This window comes from Bos taurus, chromosome 13 (assembly GCF_002263795.3).
Source record: "Bos taurus isolate L1 Dominette 01449 registration number 42190680 breed Hereford chromosome 13, ARS-UCD2.0, whole genome shotgun sequence".
NCBI lineage: Eukaryota > Metazoa > Chordata > Mammalia > Artiodactyla > Bovidae > Bos > Bos taurus.
Window position 1 is genome coordinate 57922372 of NC_037340.1, and position 19870 is coordinate 57942241.

The 19870-nt window shown below is 46.0% G+C and overlaps 1 protein-coding gene across 1 annotated transcript in view; it reads right to left on the minus strand.

Moving 5' to 3' along the window:
* Positions 1-1236: 1236 nt before the first annotated feature.
* Positions 1237-19870, minus strand: part of VAPB (VAMP associated protein B and C) — a 47485-nt gene continuing 28851 nt past the window's right edge. The window contains 4 exon segments of the mRNA NM_001082423.1: positions 1237-2729; positions 5061-5237; positions 7063-7143; positions 10921-11024. Of these exon segments, the coding sequence (NP_001075892.1) occupies positions 2571-2729; positions 5061-5237; positions 7063-7143; positions 10921-11024 (521 nt within the window). The 3' untranslated portion in view covers positions 1237-2570.

Below are 19870 nucleotides of genomic sequence, written 5' to 3' on the forward strand. Positions count from 1 at the left end.
TCACTCTCAATTTCCAGGAAAGACACCCAAAATCTGCACACTCTTCCAGGCTCAAGATCTTGAGTGTCCCTGGCTCTTAAAATAATGAACCAGAGCGGTAGCTGACCAGGGTCACTGACATGAGGTCTGGTCTTCCCATCACTACCTTCTCTCCCTGGTGGGGGTTCCCTTCTTCCACTCAATCAGAAAGTTCAACAAACTAACAGGTGTTCACCAAGTCCTAACCCCTAAAACGGCCAAGAGGTTTAATAAGATGACTAGTTAGAAGAGACAACCTTGGATTTTAAATTTTGATTTTAGGTCACACACACACAAATAGCCCACATCCTCTGAGACGCGGATTTCCTTTTTCTAGATGTACACAAAATACTAAGTCATTTTCAAATACCTGAAACACAGGTGCCCCAAACACTCTTTTTGAGAACTTAAGACACTTGATACAGGCACCAGCAAATTTGTCTCATGGGCCAGATCCCAGCAGCTGTTCTTGTGAATAAAGTTTTATTGGCACACACGGCAACCTCCTTGAAGGAAAAGTCTTCCGACTCCTGATCTAAGGAAATGGGACTGCACTACAGCCACAGGCACTATTTGTGCGTGCTCAGGCACATCCAACTCTTTGAGACCCCATGGACTGTAGCCAGCCAGGCTCCTCTGTCCATGGGATTCTCCAGGCAAGAAACTGGAGTGGGTAGCCATTTCCTCCTGCAGGGGATCTCCCTGACCCAAGGACTGAACCTGCATCTCTGGCGGCTCCTGCACTGGCAGGCAGGCTCTTTACCGCTGAGACACCTGGGGAGTCCCAGGCATGATGTGAGGCCCTCCGAAGCACTGCCCTTTCAAGGCCAGGAGTTGCAGCAGATTTATCACACAAAGATTAACCTGCTGCAACTGCTACACTTAACAGAAGCTGGCAGAACGCACACACTTCCCTGCTCAGTCTTCTCACCCCTTTTCTTAAGTATCTGGATCCACACGGAATGGACACTGGAGACTAACTTATAACTGCTGGCAGGGATTCCACAGCTTCATGCAATGGGTCTGTGGTTGGGAACTAGGTCTGTTCAATGTTTACCAAGAGTGCTCAGCATGTAAACATACGTATTTCTCATCCATAGGGTCATTTTTCTTTTTAGATAGGGGTCATTTTTAAATCAACCTTCCAATGACAAAATAATAATGATAAAAATAGTACCCCCAACCCACTTAGCAAAAGTGACAAAATGACAAAAGATCTCTTAATTTGGGGGCTTTATTTTTTTTTTTTCTTTTTAAGATGCTACATAGTCAAACAGAATTGGATTGGTCTTTTACGGCATAAAATTAATTCACAGTCAAGCTCTCCATCACTACTTGACGGCTCATCCAAAGTTCCTCTCGAAGCCCCTCCCGCACCACCCCCCACGCCCCGGCCCCGCCTAGCTGGCTCCCTCTCCCCGGCCCCTCTGCTGCCTGCCTCTCTCGCCCTGATTCCAAGTCAGGGCTGCCTGGGAAGGTCAGGACCACACTGGGGCATGGGTGCTGAAGTGTGGGTGGTGGTGAGAAGCAGAGAAAGACAGCACAGGGACCGGCTACCCTTTCCCCTAGACAGTGACCTCGAGCTGACTGCCGCTACTGAGAGTCCTCTCCCCACGGTGCCTATTACTTATCTACACAGAAAACATTTCCTGGCAGTTGTTCTCCAACGTTCCCACAAGCACACCTCCGTGTGTGTGCGCGCGCGTGCGTGCGTGCACATGCGCGCACACAGCCCTGAACCTTCGGCAGCAACGCCAGCTTCACTCCATGGTGTTAGGTAGCACAGGTGGGTTTTAGGCCACAGAATTAATTATAATCTTGTGACAGAAGACATGAGATGAAATACATTATATAAGTTAAATATGCATTAAACATCTCTGAATAATAATTCAATCTCACTACATGAACCAATAGTTAGCTAGCTTGGTCCCTTGAAGAGAACAGCATTCAATGACTTTGACTTCCAGAGCGTCGGGTCAATCAGCAACACACACTCCCCACTGCTGATGAGCACAGCCGATGCTGCCACAGCGCCGTTCTTGGTGCCTTCAGGCCCTGTTCATCAGTCCCCAGGAACTGATGGCCGGGGTGGGCATGGAGAGGCTGCCCACAGTGAGTGAGTGGCACGGGGAAGGACATCGACAGGGTGGGCTCCAGCTTCCCAGAGGCCAGCACCAACAGACAGGGAAGAGTGTCATGTTTGCAGAGAGGAAATCCAGCAACGTGGACCAAGGCTATGGACGCTTAAAATGACATTTACAACATGCCATTACCATTTAATCATGGTTTCCCTTGTCATTAATAAGGTTCACTCTTTGCCCCAATCATTTACTATGCATTTTAAACTTTCTAAAAGATTGTTATATTATGTTCTATTTGTGTGTGTGTGTGCATGTGTGCACGCGGGCGCACACAAGCGGGGAGGGGTAATTTAAAGGCAAGACCTGTGAGATGTCATCATACATTAATTTCTCTTTACACATGGTTATGATAAATTTAAATCCCACACTATGGCGGACCCATCAATCCAATCCCCGGCTCGCATGCTGCCTCTACAAGGCGATCTTCCCTATGATCACGCCAACGATGAAGAAGAGGACGACAAGCGCCAGCAGCCGGGTGCTCAGGCCCTCCTCCTTCCCAGCCATGGCTGACGCGGGAGCGGGGCTGTTGCTCTGTGCTGTCTTCCTCATCCGAAGGCCGTCTTCCTCCTGCGGAGCAAAGACACATTTCAAAGACAGTCCAAGGCACCAGAAGCGGAAGGCAGCTGTACAGCTTAGCAGAGGTTTGGTGGGGGCTGGGGAGGGGGTGGGCAGGGAGTTACGCCCAGACTCCATCACACGATATGGTCCCCACCTCCTCATTTTGCAAATGGAGAAACAGCCTACAGAGAAGAGACTGGCTTGAGGTCCCTCTTCCTCCATGCATCCACCACAGTCTGCTGGTCCCTTTGTCTAAGGCAGGGCACTAATGTGGTTCTCTGAGATTTATAGAAAAAAGTTCTTCACAGAAAAGAATCCCAAGAAATGACCAAGTAGGGGACCTGGATGCTTTTAAATGTAGAGCTCCATGGTTGATACTTGGTGAGTTACATGGAGACTGCTGGACTGAAAATGGGATGTCTGTAATATCAAAGTATTACTGAACTGCATAACACATCTCAAATATTTTCTATTTAATGCATGGAATTTCTACCAAAGAAGAAACAATCTTTTTCCTACATATGAAGATAACTTGGCCACATTTTCCCCACCTACACAGACCTGTGAGAATTGACACTTTTCCTTTCTTCACAATCCCAAATAGGACACACATCAAGGCCTTCCTGTTCTAATTACCCTCAATCCATCCCTGACACCCTCCACAACAGCTGCACTTTCTTTTCTTCTCCTTCAGTTCGTTCACACTCATCAAGTGTCTGATAGATCTGACGACAAGAGACAGCCAGCCCCTTGAGCCCACCTCCCATGACACTCAAGGCCACGTCTGTGGGATTATCAGTATCTGTGGCTGTGTCTTCCTGGCTACTCTGGGGCTTATCTTAAGGGCAGGGACCACCCATGTCTGTATCCCACAGTGCTGGGCACACAAGAGGGTCTTAGGAAATGTGTGGCCAAATCAAAGTATGAAAGAACACAAAACAAGAAATCCTTGTTTTGCAAGATGAAGAATCTTCTAATGTCAAGACTGGTCTGATAATATTTTAAAGACACTTTGCTCGTGGGGTATGGCCAATATTGCTGTGTGCTGATAAATGACTGGTGCTATTCGATTAACTTAAAAAAAAGGGGGGGGGGGCACAGCAAAATACAGCATTTATTTTATTGGGTTTATATAGAAGCTATTTCCACCTATTTATCACTTTAAATGGCACAGAAGAGAAATACATTCGAGAAGAAGCTTTAGGCGTATCTTAGACTTTTAGCCAAAAGTAGAGTGTCAGCTTCATAATTTACTCCATACTAACAGCAGTCACTGAATGAGGCAAATCATGATTACTGCAGAGAAAGACGAGGATGCCACTTCCTAAACCCTGCTGGCCCCGCTGTGTCTCCTCCCTCATCAGAGTAAGAGAAGGAAGAGTCACCTGCAGTGAATTTATGGTGTGTACCTGGTGCTATGCAGTCAGAGTGACAATCTATGGTAGCTGGGGACATGATCAAGATGAAAAGAACAGATCGGCCTCAAGACTTAAGCTGCAACAAAAGATCCTACAATCAGATGTTCAGAAACGCTCTCTTTAATCCTGTGTATGAAAGGCATACTTTCAACACTGGAAGGGGCCTTAACAGGGTTTTGCAAACACAGGCCAGAAGCCGCTGTGACGGACTACGTTACACAGAGTGTCCAAGTCTGGCTGGCCACTTCCACACTACCGCAGGCCTCCAAAGCCAAGAGTAGCACACCTGCCTCGCTCCAGCACCAGTGCAACCTCACCCCCCAACGCCAGGGCCACCCTGCAAAGCCAGGGCCACTCGCCAGGTCTAGGGCCACAAGCTGGAGCCCCTGGTTCTCTGTAATCTCCCCCATGGATGTGACAGCACCCCAGCTCCAGTCTCCTGACCATACTGATAGAGGATGAGACCCTACTGCTGATCTATTTAGGATACTAAAAAATCAGAATGATGATTGCCTTGAAACAGAATACAGATCAGTCTTTACTCTCTTCAAAAAGATTCTCATCCAATGGGGATGGAACAGGGGCTTGAAAATGTGAACTCAAGATAACCATTGTTGTTTTTTTAATTTCACTTTACACTAATGGATTTCTTGTTTGTCTGCTGTCTTTTTATGAGGGGACAAGAGTTTAAATAGTTGAAAAACTACTGCTCAAGGGACAATGGTTCTTAATTTGGGATGCATGTGGGCGTGTGTCCAAGGATTGTTTTGAGAACCTTAGGAAAGGTACAGAAACTTCAGCCTGGAGGAAAAACATGCAAATACAAGACAACTCCACAAATTCGGTGTTCAACCTCCTCACCCAAGACCACAGTAGCAAGCCCCCATTCCCTGGAGATGATCAGGAAATAAACTGCCATTACCTTGAACTGCTTGTTCTCCTCCCGAAGCCTCTGGACTTCGCTCTGCAGCCTCTTACACTCTTCCATCACCTTCTTAACTTCAGTGTCATCCAAGGAGGAACTCAGAGCTTTAGACACCGTTGGTGTTTCTGTCTTTGATGCAGTTGTGGGTATAATTTTATTTATTTCTACATCATGCTGTTCAGAAATAAATGAAAGCCCAAGTGTCACCAACCACGTATTAAAGGACTTCTTCATGCAAAGTAAAGTAGTTCTCAGCAGACACCACCCAAGGCAGCGTTTCATCCAAACTGTACAATGTCACATTTACTTTTAAAACGGATCACTTTATCACGTAGTATCTTCATAATCTAAAACTGGGCTCCAGAAATTATAGATGAGGGCAAATATTGAAGTCTGGCTGAGACTAATACTTCAAAGAAAGAGAAAAGGGCCCGTGCGCACTGCACTATCAAATTCCTGCCATGAAAAATCAGCAGAGCATAGCTGTGCAAGCTCAGGAATCATCAACCACAAATTACCGTCACTACAAAGACACAAACATCCCCCAGACTGGCTGGGCGGGAGCAGAAGGCCAGAGGGGACGTGACCCAGAGGGTGATCTGTCTCCTGAACTTAGACAACTGCAGAGATGGGATGAAAGTGCAACAAATTCAGTGTCTACGGTATTTCAACCTGGGGAGGCAATGTGTTCCTCACTTACCCAGCCACGACTGTGCTGTGACCCCCTCTGGAGACCCACTGGGGATGAGTGAGTACGTGGGGGCAGGGGAAGCACGGAAGCCCTCGGGGGTCCATGCGGCAAACGGAGAACAGCGAGCTCTACCCTTAGTCTCCCAGGGGAGAGGAGTGAGGCCCTGGCAGGCAAGACCTCAACACACAGAGCTAACCTCCAAGTGCACAGCTGGGGCCAGAATACAGTCCTCAACTATACATAACTGGCAGAACACGCTGTGGCAAGAGGGAAGGGAAAAAGGAAAGACGACCACCACTCTTTCAAAGAAATGGGATAGTGATGGTGGTCAATTAGTGAGCCAGAAAAAAATGCTAAGTAGTTTTGACACAAAGCATCAGCATTCCTGGAGATCGTTATGGATAACGTTGAGAGCTTGAACATTTCTATTCCCACCACCAGCTATTAACAGCCAGGGTGGTTTAATATTCTGCATGGGTTTTAAACTGTGTTAACACAGTTTAAGTTTTCTGACTAGGGTGAAGGGAGGTCCATGCCAACCAGGCTCATGCTTTGGTTTCACACAAAGAAAAGTGAGCCGGCAGCTGGGAGGGAGTCACTTCTTACCCTCAGTGCTCAGGCAGCATAGGGGGTGATTCTCAACGAGAACTGACTCTGCCTCAGGAAGGGCGTACCAGGCGACATGCAGAGACGCTTCAGGTTGCCACGACCAGGGACGCTACTGGGGTGAGGTCAAGGGTGCCGCAGCACACCCTGCAAGGCACAGGACAGTCCCACAGCGAAGGGCTCCTGGCCCGAAAGCCGGCAGGGCTGAGGGTGAGAAACCCTCATCTAAAAGCACCTTTTGACTGAAGAGAATCTGGGGTTCAAGAGGTAGACAGTTGGTGCTCAGTGCAGACCGGGAAGCCTGCAGACAGCACTGAACAGGAGGAGCTGCGCGCTCACCACCACCTGTCCATCAAGCACCAGGATAAATGGCAAATTATTCCGTTTTTGTCTTTCCCACTGTTAAATATTACAGCAACCTAGAGCTTTGCCCAAGTCAAAGAAGCTCTTCGGACTTTATGACATTTCAACAGGTTCTGCTTTTCAAAGGCAAAAAAATGTTTCAATGAGTTCTTTCTGTGAATCTTCCAAAGGCAGATTTCACAAAGGCCCACTTATTTGTTGACTTCAGCTTATTTTTCTCTTCATACATCAGAAGAAGGAAAATAATTTGCCAACTTAAATCTTGGTTTTGCAGGAGATGGTATGCAAATAAGTATCAGCTTGCAACATTCAATTATTGTTAACTATAAACATACTTACTGGTTTATCATTTTCTGCTGGCAATTCAAACACACATCTAAGTTTTGAATCCATAAGGTCTTCCGGTTTTGCCTCCTTCCACTAAAACAATTTAAATTCAATAATCAGGATATTATAAAGCTGCTAGAAGAATGATTTTCTTCTTATAACTGACAATTTCAGAAAAATACGCTTAATGAGAAAGCCCTGATGTACATCAAATAAAGAACTTAAGTCTGCTGAGATTTCAATATTTTTAACGTGACAAGATTAAATACACCAGCTCCCCTGAATATTGATTATTCTTCACCAGCCCCAGTAATGCTGCCTGACTCCTCTGTGTCCACCAACGCTCCTTGTCGCCAGGCTGTGAAAAGCACACAGGACAGAGAAGACCACCACTGGACCCAGAGGAATCTTCTAGCCTGCATCTGGATGGCCTAAGGACATCTGGGCTCTCCTTAAGAAAATACAACTTACTTTGCAGGGCATGTCTTTCTAAGCGGAAGCCCATACTACTTGGAGGTGCTTTTAGAACACTGCCAACTACCAGCAGGGCATGGGAATGGGAAGGCCACACTCTCTGTGACCCCTACTGTCTGGGCTGACCACCACTCCCTCAGCCTGCTGGTAGGAACATGTTCCTGATTAAATCCATGTTCTGGGAGGAGGCACTCCTGGCTTACTGCTCCTCGTTTTGGCAGAGGAGAACAGGAATCCCAGATGTCCTGAGAATTATAGAGTAAACCAACATAGCAAGAAGGTGATACAGCAAAAGGAACGAATTCCCCCACCCTGACCCCAGAACCATGCAGGAGGCAGAGAGAGCAACAGGTACCAAAAGTCAAAAATGGGAAATAATCTGTGTCAAGCAAAACAGGAACGCCAAAGTAAGCCATGGTGGGCACAGTCATGGAACAGCATGCCATTCAAGGGATACCGAAGAGTGTTTAATTACATGGGGAAAATTCACAGGATATAAATGAAGAAACCGCAAGCAGTCTTTTAAGTCTGCTCCTCTGCGCGCGCACACACGTGCGCACAGATACATGCGTGTGTGTGTGCGTGTGGTAAGACCGCTTCTCTGCACACGCGCACACACACGTGTGCACAGATACATGCGTGTGTGTGCGCATACGGTAAGACCGCTCCTCTGCGCGCGCGCACACACGTGTGCACAGATACATGCGCATGTGTGCGCGTACCGTAAGACTGCTCCTCTGCATGCACACACACACGTGCGCACAGATACATGCGCGTGTGTGCACGTACCGTAAGACCGCTCCTCTGCACGCACACACACGTGTGTACAGATACATGCGCGTGTGTGCGTGTACCGTAAGACCTTCAGGCAAGGGTCATCTCAGTGTGCTGGAAGTCGCCGCGTGAAAGCCTGCTGGCAGGCAGGCAGTCCAGTGATCTTCGAGGGTCTGACTGCTCTGCGTATCACAGACCACCCCTTACCCACCGGGGCAGACGTGCTCTGCACTGGACAGAGGTGGCAGTCACCACCCTAACCACATAATCAGACCTGGTGTCACCAAAGGAGGGACATGATGCACAAAGGACACTGCCTTGCAAAAAACCAAAAATACCGAACCTGAATTTAGTCATGAGGGAATCATTTGATAAATCCAGAATGTGGGACATTCTACAAGGCACTTGGTCTGGACTGTAAACAGGATGAGTGTGCACTAGTAGAACACCAACGAAAGGCCATCTCTTGAACTGGGAAATGCTAATATGGGCTTCTCTCTTAAACACATTATTGAATTAATGTTAAGCCTCTTAGCCACGAGTGACAGGCTACTCAACAGAACTGAGTCTATGAAAGAGCCTGCCCTTGTTACAATGCATTCAGGGATGGTGAAGTTTCATGAACAGTGCATCTTACAGTTAGGAAACTCAGCAAAAAACAAAGTTTAGGACAGAGAAGAAGCAAACGTGGCAAATTGTTAAAAGGTGATCTTAGTAAAGGTTAGAAGAATAGGCACTACTGTTTTTTCAACTTTCAGTACATCAAAAATATGAAGAATAATATTTTAAAGTAAAGAAAAAGCACCAGGCTCTCACTAACGGTGGTTGGGTCTAGTATGAACAAACTACAGGTCACATAGTTTTATTTTTGCTTGTTTGTATGTATCCCAGATTTCCAACAAAGTACATCTCATTTTTTAATTGTTATGAACATTATCACGAAAGAAAGTAAAATTCACTTTTACTGTACACTGAGGCCTGGCCTGTAGCAGCACTCAGGTAAGACAGCTGCCAGACACTGCCTCGCGCTCTACATACAGCACATTTAGTCCCACGACAGCCCTGGGAACTAGGTTTTTCCCCCCATTTTACACATGACCAAACCCTCAAGAAAGTTAATGAAAACTGCCCAAGGCCACAATGTTAGTAAAAGGCAGAGTCAGCTTCACACTCAAGACACCCAAGGCCATGCTCTTTCACCAAGCCATGCAGCGAAGCCAAACAGAACATATTCTTGGAGAGTCCACGTGGTGCATTTGCCATACATTTTTTTGATCACACAAGGTAACTTGAAGTGACACACCATGTTCCAGGAAGTGAAAGCAGTGAATGTATCCATAATTATTTCTATGAGAAGGAATGTTAACACAAAGCCTATGATCGCTGGTCTCTGTGAAACCTCAAATGTCTCATTTATCCCTCACTTCCTGCCCAGGAGTTACACGGAGTTAAGCATGAAGGTGGTCAGCTATGCTTTTATAAAACTGAAAGAAATGGCTGTGTGGTCACACAGGGGCCTGAAGGTAGGATGTGCATGAAACAGTACTTCAAATAAAACTTTGAAAGAGAAAAAAAATAACATAGTGTGAATCCTAGCTAACTCGAATTTGTAGGCATTCCTTGGACAACACCAGTCTCTAAGTTTCACTTGATGATCTGGAAAGTGGTGAAAATGTTGAGGCAGTCCTGCCCTTCTTTTCCAAACTGTGAGGACTAGACAGTCTGCCCTCCCTGGGCTGTGGATATTAGGGGTCTATCAGTATACTGAGACTCTCACAGCACCAGGATGCCTGCTGATTGATTCACGCGTGTAAAAAGCTGGGGGTAGAACTGCCATTATAATCATCTTCTAGAAAAATCAATACAGGGGACTGGCTGTGGGGCTCTGTCCCCATGGCGACCAAAGTCCGTGGACGCTCAAGTCCTTCATAGAAGATGCTGCCGCTGCCAGCACTTCACACCCACAGAGCAGAACCCAGAGCAATGGAGGCCCAACTATAAGGTATCAACTACTTATTTTATGAAAATGAAGTCAACTTATTTTTACCAAAATGAAAAGATGGAGTTGAACACATATTTAAGGGGAGGAGGGTGGAAAAATTGAAGGAATCTGGGGGAGGGGCCGGGGGGGGGGGCAGGGATACAACAATAAAAACACAAAGAATGGCACTTACTAGAACCAAGCAGGGCGAAAAAAGCCTAAAGGATTGAAGGATATTTAGTATTCAACTCTCCCGCATCCCTCTAGATTCTGGGGGATCGGGAGGAAGAGGCAGAAAGCGTTTTCTAGAATAAAAATTGCCCTTATCTGTAGGGGGAGGGAAGGGGGTGAAGGTAGAGAACCCTTAGACCATTCAAGACACAACCCACCAGAACAAGGAACTGCTGAAGGAAACCAGAAGAGTCAGATACCAGAAAAGTCAGAAGAGTGTTCTAAAAGTTACATAAAATGTTAAAATCAAAGTTCTAGAAACCCATAAAGGCAAAGTACAAACCTCCTGAAAAGCACCATTCCCCTTTAAAAACAATTTTGACATATTTTGAAATGCATGCACCCACAATTCTGCACCTATTTTTTTTTTTTTAATTACTGGAGAAAAAAAAAAAGCATTCAGTACTTACTACTGCTTCCATATCAGAAGTGTCAGTTGGAGCAAACATAGACTGAACCATAAACTTGTGTTTACTTTTCTCATTGGGATCATAATCGAAAGGCTGTAACATCACTGAGAAAGAAAATATTTCATTAGGAGGGTCAGAGCTTGGTTACCGGCAACCATTTGTTACATTAATACTTGCACTTTGGTGGTAAAGCAGTTCACCAGGACGTTCTTCTCTGAGCCTCATGAAGCCCCTGGTGAAGTGAGCACTTCGAGATGAGCAGCCTCTTCCCCACCCTTCGGGTCTCAGACCTCAGGTCAGGGACATGAAGGGACCTGCCCGAGGTCAAACAGCAGGCAGTGGCAGAGCCGGGACCGGGGCTTAGGACCCAGGTCTTCAGACTCGCAGCCCCTGATCTGCCACCATGGCACACCTGACCCAACAACTGCCACAGGCCTTGCATCCAGGTCAACCAGATACAGACATCTGTACCTGTTCTGCTCAGGAAAGCACCCGCCAACGATCTCCTCAAGAACTAAGGACGGTCCACATCTGAGGAGCAGTTCAGGCATCTCTCTGTGCTATTCTCCATGTCAAGATCGTCATGGTCACACTTCAGATACAATTTTGCCAAGGATGTTAGAGAATTTTTACAACCCACACCCTCACAGCATGGAGAAGACCCCATCAGCTTTCACAACCTTTCTCCCAAGAACCTAGAGGACTCTCCCTTGCAGGCTCCCTGGACCGAGCACATCCACAGACTGAGGGGCTGTCCTATTCTGGCCAGCCTCCCCAGGACCTGCCACCCTACCCCACTGAATGACGGCTGCTTTACAACATGAGGTTTCCTACAAGGCTTTGAGAAACCACACATCTAGTTGAGCTCCCTGAAACCTAACTTGCTCACACACAGGGAAAGCCTGCTGTAGCCCTGATGAGTGACGAGCTCCCCGGGACCGAGCGTCCCCCTGGGGCCAGAAGCTGGGCTCTGCCCTTCAGCTTTACCATCACTTCAGTTAATCCTTCAGAGGCAGGGAGTGTTGCAGAAGGTATTGTGATGCTTACTTGCAGATGGAAAAACTGAAGCACAGAAAGATTAGCCCAATACCATGATGGAGCGGTCTGACTGGAGGGCCAACGTTCAGGGCCACAAGAGGGCTGGATCTCTGTGCTGGCCACTCACCAGTGTTTTCCTGCCTTTGAACTCACTGAGAACTTCCTGGGTTCTTAAAGCCTCACAGTCATCCACCCCTGCAGCAAACAACCAGCCCTGCCCTAAGCCTGGCTTATAAAGGAATTTGGGACCCGACAAAGTGAGGGACCTGCTCAAGGTCACCACTCTGGGAAGCAGCAAAACATGCTGTTCAGCAACCCTTTTGCCACACTGGATTCTCTGACACAGGTGGGGTCACATCCCCAGATCCCCCATCACGGATCTTACACGTGATGAGGAGGAGGAACACAAACATCCCTCTCTGTCTTGGAGGTGCATGGGTCCTTTCTCTCTTGGGGACAGAGAAAGTTTATCAATAAAATACATTCAATCTGAGGATCTGATATTCAAAGTGAAACCATCAGCAGAGAGAACAAAAGGTCATTTAAAACAGGCACAGGGCCACTCCACTTGAAATTTTATTCTTGCAGATGTAAAGGCATGGCTCTATCCTGGAGAAGCAGTCCTTGCTGGTGGCCTGGGACCTGGAATGGAGACAAGTCTGCTGCTTGCATCACTGAGCTAGCAGGAGCTCTCCCAGAGCATCGCTACACACTGGGGCTTGACATTTAACCCCAGGGACAAATGGCCGGAATAAGGAGGTCAACACCACAGACTTTTATTCTGAAAGCTGAATTTCCACTGCATTTTTTCCACCTCTAAGATTGCAGTAAAGATGTATGTGATAAAGAAGCCACTATCTTCACATGCACTGTGATCCTGCCTGGACAGGGAATGTCAGCTTTACTGGAGTTGGGTCACGGTCTTCCAACTACTATCAGATTAATGTTCATTTAAAAAAATTGAAGTGAATTAGGTTTTGAGAATTTCAGATCTCACCTAGCTGTGACAAAATCATGCTCTAGAATTTCTTTAGAATGGGAAAGAACTTAGTCTTAGACTGCATTTAGATTTCAGTAGGGCACAGGTCTAGCAGAAACACTGTCTCATCCTTGAGACTCTGCTTTCCCAGCTGTGAATGGCTTCCAGTCCTCCACTATGGAGGCCTCTAAGGCTGAGCCAGGATTATCTGTAAAGATGCCCAGAAGATGAGAGCCATCAGAAGACACTGCTAATTCTCAGAGAAGTTGGCTCTTTAGCTTCAACAACACTGGGTCACACACAAAGAACAGCAGCATCCAGAGACCCTAAGAGCTGTTTCCTCCCACTCTTTTCCCCTTTCCTCCAGGAGGTGCAAGCCAGAAAGAAGGGCATGTGGGCTGCAGGCCCATCCTACGGTACACTGACCCTTCCTTTCCATCTCTCCATCTTGCACCATGCTCCTGTCCCCAGTGCCTTCACAATGTCCCAAGAGCAAAAGGAAAATAACTGTTACTGGCACCTAGTATGGACCAGGCACCAAAGAAGGCATATTTTCCTTAGTTCTCCCATCAGTCTTCACAACAACCATAAAGATGGTCATGTCTTCCTTTTCTAGGTGAGAAGACAAGGCTTAGAAGGGCTAAGCAGTCTTGCTTGGGCCACATGGCCAGTATCAACTGATGGACCAGAACTCCACACTGGTTCTGTGTCCACAGTCTGACTTCCACGGCACAGGTTCTCAAAGCATTACTCGCAGACCCTGAGACATCTCCACCCCCACGTCAGGTGGTCCATAAAGTCAAAGCTGGTCCTGATGATACCAAGACATTACATGTCTTTTCCACTGCACTGCTACCCCCCAGTAACGGTGGGCACAAAAGCAACAGTGGGGGAATCTGCTGGTGCCTAAGTGTGGACACCAGACGGCAGGCACTGCCACTCATGTGCAGTGTGTTTAAAAGGCCATCTCACTTAAGAATATCCTCGATGAAGCAATAAACATCACTCACTTCACTAAATCCCAACCTTGGACCGCGCATCTTGGCACTCTGCTCTATGAAAACACACATCAAGCATCTCTGCTGCCCTGGGCAAAGCACTTGTGTAACCACCCCGGGTTATGAGCTAAACTGGACACTTTCGCATGGAACCACTGACAGAAAACTAAGGGCATTCACACCGGGTATATGGCAGATATTTTCCTAAAAATGAATGAAGTGAACCGGTCACTGTAGGGAAAACAACTTGTAGCTCTTGTTGGTGATAAAATCCAGGCTTTCAAAAAACCTTAGAATCTTGGGAAACCTCTCTTGGCCACCAAGAGCTTCAGTTTCCCCAAGGAGATCAGAAAGGAGAGTAACAAATGTACGTTTTTGATGCTGGATAATGAAATCTGTCGACAGCTGGAAGGTCTGTGTAGCTCAGCTGGCATAATACTACCAAAGCCACCAAGTGCAAGGGAAACCAAAGCATCTTGGTGAAACAAAGTTCAAACGGTTTACTGGGACGGGGTCAGAGTCTACACTGTGCTGACGAACGTGAAGAAAAGTGCTGCTCGACAAGTTCTGGCACAGCATCAAAGAAGAACACCTACAATTACAATACATATCGTGGTAAAGGTGAAGATCCAATACACATCGTATTACCACTGATATGTATTGTAATTGTAGGTATTTTACTTCATATACATTGTAATTGTATTTGTAATTGTATTGTATTGTATTGTACAATTGTACTGTAATTGTAGGTATTTTACTTCATATACATTCACCGAAACACCCTGTAACAGAACGAAATGCAAAAGCAACTGAGAGAATCCAGAAATTAAGGAAATATGCAAAACCTATCAAATAATGCCATAATTTTTTGAAAAGTTATCTTTCACTAAAAAATGTGTGAATTGTATTTATTAAAACTGTTATGAAAGAATTAATACTTTTTAAATTTCTCAGTTTAATTTGCAATACAACAAATATTGATACAACCCACAAACCGAAAAAAAAAAAAAAAAAGCTTTTTTGGTCTTTAATTTCTAAGCATATACAAAAGGGGCCCTGAGACCAAAAGGTCTGAGTACCATTACTCTACATCAGGGTGCCTTGCAGGCCCCTCCAGGAGGGAAATTATCTGGTTGCTAATTCAAGTGAAGGCACTGGTGGCTTCCTACAGTCCCCTCTTGGGAGAATGTGCCATTTAAAAGAGAAAGCAGTTCACACAAACCAAGTTTCCGCCCCACGTGCACACGGCTGCACACACACCTGTCCCTGAGAGGAGGAGACTGGGGCGTCCCATGCTCGGCTAACCAAACCACCTTGCTGCAGCGTGCTCCCCTCTGCAGGTGTCGCCGTCTGATACCCCTGCCACCCTCAGAACTCACAGATGTCATCAGCCCACCTCCAGGCCTAGAGTGCATTGCCCGCCAAGTTGCCATGTGCAGAGTTAGAAGGACCTCACGAAGACAGAACTTACACAAAGACCTCCGAGCTCATGAGAACACAAGCACACAAAGAAGTGGGTACTGGTGGCAACTAGCCCACCTTACAGGAGCACTGGAGACAGCAGAGGGGGCGGTCACATACCCTCTGTAAAAGGCACGGACTCAAAACATGGAAGCACAGACGCCCAGCTCACCCTAAGGCTGGCGAGGAGAAAACTTCCAACTGAGTGAAAACGATGACCACCGGTGAATTTCAGGAAGCTCAGGGTGTGAGATGGGTGCTTGGCCCCTCCCTCTCTGCAGCGACGCTCCCTCCGCCTAGAGCAGCAGGTGGAAAACAAGATGTTTGCCACCCACCAGCTCTCCTTTTCTGTGGGCTCCCCAATCAGCGATCAAGAGTGAGGAGGTCAGGTGGCACCCAGACTTCCTGAAACTTCATGAAGGCTCCTGGGCTTCAGCATCTGCATCGTGCTGCCCCCAACTCATGCCCAAAAGCCTGTATTTCTCAGCCGCTATCATCTCATGTCAAGTTCAATTTGCTAGACCCTACTAGCTGGGACTTTACGAGAACATGACAGAATAAACGTTAATCGTTTGTTCTCGCAGCTCCATACATGCAAATTGTGACAGAAATTATGTACTTTTTTCCATGACAGGCTATAAAAGAGCTTCCCATTAACTTAATTTATTTCACTTGAATTCCAGAGACACTGATGATAAAACCCTCTTAAATGAACCATCTATCCTACTTTTTAAAATGTATCGCTGATACTACATTAAAAAGAGGCCCGTTACCAGGAGACGGCCTGGAGACCAGGTCACCACTCACCAGCATTAATGCTTTGTGATACACTGTCAGCTGAATGCAGGTTGCAAAAGTGGGATCCTGTTAGGAAAGGGCCTTCACAGTCATAAAACACTGGATCAATAAGATCGGACTTTCTTCAGAAGACATGCAGAATATACACTACTTAACACACACAAGCGCACACACCTCGGAGAAATGACTTCATTAAATGCTGCATAAAAGCTTATGAGAACCGGGGCAAGTCACAGATCACTTTCATCTGCATTATAACGGCAACAGAGCACATGAACAAAAGCTTAACAAGGCACCCTGGCAACTGCTTTATTATTATTTTTTAATCTCAGAATTTTATCTTTAACATGCCTCTCTCCTGTTTACATGACCACCATCTCAGTGCAGGCCTCCTCCAACATCCAGGTTTCTCCTCCCAGATCTCCCACCTCCTCCCAGTTTCTCTCAGAGCCCCTGTAACCCACATATTCCATCTCCCCCAAGTACCCGGCTCACCAGCTTGATAGTCCTCAAACGAAAAAAAACTATTTCCCAAGTAAAAGACAATCAATCCATGTCCACAGTCTCGTTCTCTCAGTTTCCTGATATGATCCAACAATTGTTCACGCTGCTGGTCCAACAGGTGTGCACAGGGCGCCGGCCACGCCCACACCCCCAGGTGTTCTCCACAGCGCCTCTGACCCCGTTGGCCTTAGTCGGCTGGCACATCCCTCGTGGTCCACCTGCCCTACTCGCATCTCAGTATGCCATACCTTCTTGGGCTTTCTCTGACTCTGAACCTTCTACTAGTCTGACTGTCACGAGGGGGTCTCCAACTTCAGCTTGCAGCAGACCTACCTGGAGTGTGTGTTAGAACACAGGTGGCAGGGTCCCACCTCCAGCTTCTGATTGCACAGGTCTGGGGTGGGGTGACGGGTTCCCAGCTGCTGCTGCTGGTGGTCCAGGACCCACGCCCGGAGAAGGTGGGCTGAAAGCACCCCTGAAGGCCGTCTCACCCTCTTGTCCTTACTGGACTTACTGTCAGCGGACACCACCCATACAGAGCTCTCCCACAGGCTCCCCTTTCCCACACTCACTCTTCATCTCCTGGTTTAAGACAATGGTTTCTAAACTTTTTTTTTTTTTTGGAGGCCACAATTTGCTGTTTTTTTTTTTTATTTTTGGCCTCAGGATGCGGGATCTTAGTTCCCTGACCAGGGATTGAACCCACATCCCCTGCAGTGGTAGGGCAGAGTCTTAACCACTAGACCACCAGGGAAGTCCCGGTTTCTAAACTTGTTATCACCACTGTCCTCTCACTATCTCTTCGCTTTTATGCCTCTGTCAAACTGTCGTCTACCAAACTGCATTTACAACGTCATAATGAAGTCACTGCTCCACTTTTTTGGAAACTGATCAGAGACAAACCAGAACTCTGTCAACAGCTTATAATAACCAGTGTTACCGCAATGAGGTGACAGAATTCTAGCCTAAAGCAAAGGAATCAGACATTTTAGTTAGACTAGGTGCCCTTATCAGGAATAAATTTATCATTTCCTTCAGGATGCTCAAAATGTTGAAAACAAGACTAATTTCCTGGACTTCTGCCTATTCAGGGACCCATGGATGGAACTATGAGTCTAGTGGGTAATTAATCTTATCTACTTATAAATTAGTTGACACGGAATTGTCTTTGCGTTCTCTAAAGGATCTTCCGGTTCAGTATAGATCATTTTAGATAACAAACTCTTCAGAGTCTGATTAACTTATCTGTGCAGTGTTTACAGTACAAATGTACCCCAATACTGCTGGAAATGAGGTGCATCATATACACGCCTAAGAACATGGCTCACTCACTCCCTTTCATAAATATCTTTTAAAATGCACATCTATTTTCAAAATTCCAACGCACTTTCCTATCTCCATTAATGCTTTCTAATGGAATCCCACATAGCCTTTCCTGAGTACTCTCATGTTCTGATTATCAACTCACATTACATCTGTCTTAATCTGAACCACATGCCAGGGCCACTGTGCAGGAAGAAAGGTTTGTCCTGAGGCTGGGGTTAATTTCAGACCCCTGTTATCTCTCCCATACTTGTCCTCTGGAGTGTTCCTGTCCAGGCCTTCACTGTGGCCACCTCTCACAGCTCTTCCCTTTCATTCTGTGATGGGCTGGACATCAGAATAGGTTAACAGAGAGTCTAAAGTAAGGGTATAAACAGTAGAGTTAAGGTTAGAAGCCCAGGTGTATCAATGTGCAGGGAGCTGCCATCAATGACAGGAACATGACTTTTGGCTGCTCCCAAGTTGGGCTTGGTTTCTGCTCCTTGGCCACACTGTAAGAGCTGACATTACTTTGTCTAAGTGAGGTGGACTGAATGTACTTGGATAAACCCTCTTGACCATCATCTTTTAAAATGGAAAGAATAAGTAAACTGTGTTAAACTCACAAAAAGTGAAACATGGGGTTCTTCTTAAGAAACTTAAAAATTATAGTAAACTTTTAAAGAAACCATTAAAAGCACGATTAAGCTAAATTTTTATTGGTAATCTACTCCCCCCTCTTTTTAAAAAAACCAGAATCTCAACTGGGGAAAAAGATTAAAGACATCTTGTAAGTACGACTCTGAGTTGTTCTTATCTGAGAGTAATAACCCTGATTCATGAAAACCATCTATAACAAGGTTTCGCTTATCAGAGACTTCCAAAGCAGATGATCACACGAACAATGATGCTGTTAAGATGCCTGAACCCCCCAAATACAGCTCCTGCTATCAGCACTTGACAGACGGATGCCTGACTTCCTTCTCTAAGGGCAGTGGGCTTAGACTCTGGTGCTAATCACCTAAAAGCTGCCACCCAAGGTTGGCTGGTCCACGGCAAGCGGGCCGCTCCACTAAACTGAGTCAGCAAAATCTTAGGAGGATTAATTATCAATTGTGATCCTACCCAATTACATTAATTGACCAGTGATTCCATCCAAGAAGAGCTGCTGATATTCATTCTCTGTCCTCTGGATTTTACTGGAAGAACTCTGTGCTTTAAATGTGATTGAAGTAAGTGCTGAAAAGGGCTATATGTCAGGAATGAACATTGTTCCTGAATTCTTTGAATTTAAAATACAGATTCAGACACCAGAAGACTTGTGTCTGTTTGTCTTCAATCCACTTTTGATTCCCAGGGTACACTTAGTAAAGTGTATCTGTACCTAAATACTGGTATCTTTACCGACTCTTTCCAAGGCCCACCCCGCCAAACAGATATTTCGCATTTTTAATTTGCTTGGTACATAGGCAACCAATGTGCATAATTGAACTGCAAATGGAAGCGCGCTTGCTACTTTAGTGAAATTAGAATTCAGTGAAGGTGATAAAAATATTAAACTTAATATCATATTACAGGAAGCGTAAGTATTTTTGATGGCCCATAATTTTACCACTTCACCTGCTGTATCTGCTGGCAAACATGGTTTGGAATATTAATGGAAAACTCCCTCGTTATTAAACTACAGTATTAAAAAAAAACCCTACAACCACTAACAGCTTACCACAAAGACACTTTCAGAAATTATCTACCTTAAAAATATTTCCCCACCAGACAGTTCAGAAAACAGATTTAATTTTGTAAAGCTAGAACAAATGGAGAGACCCCCCACTGCTTCAAACAATTCATTAATTCAAAAAGTTCTATTTTC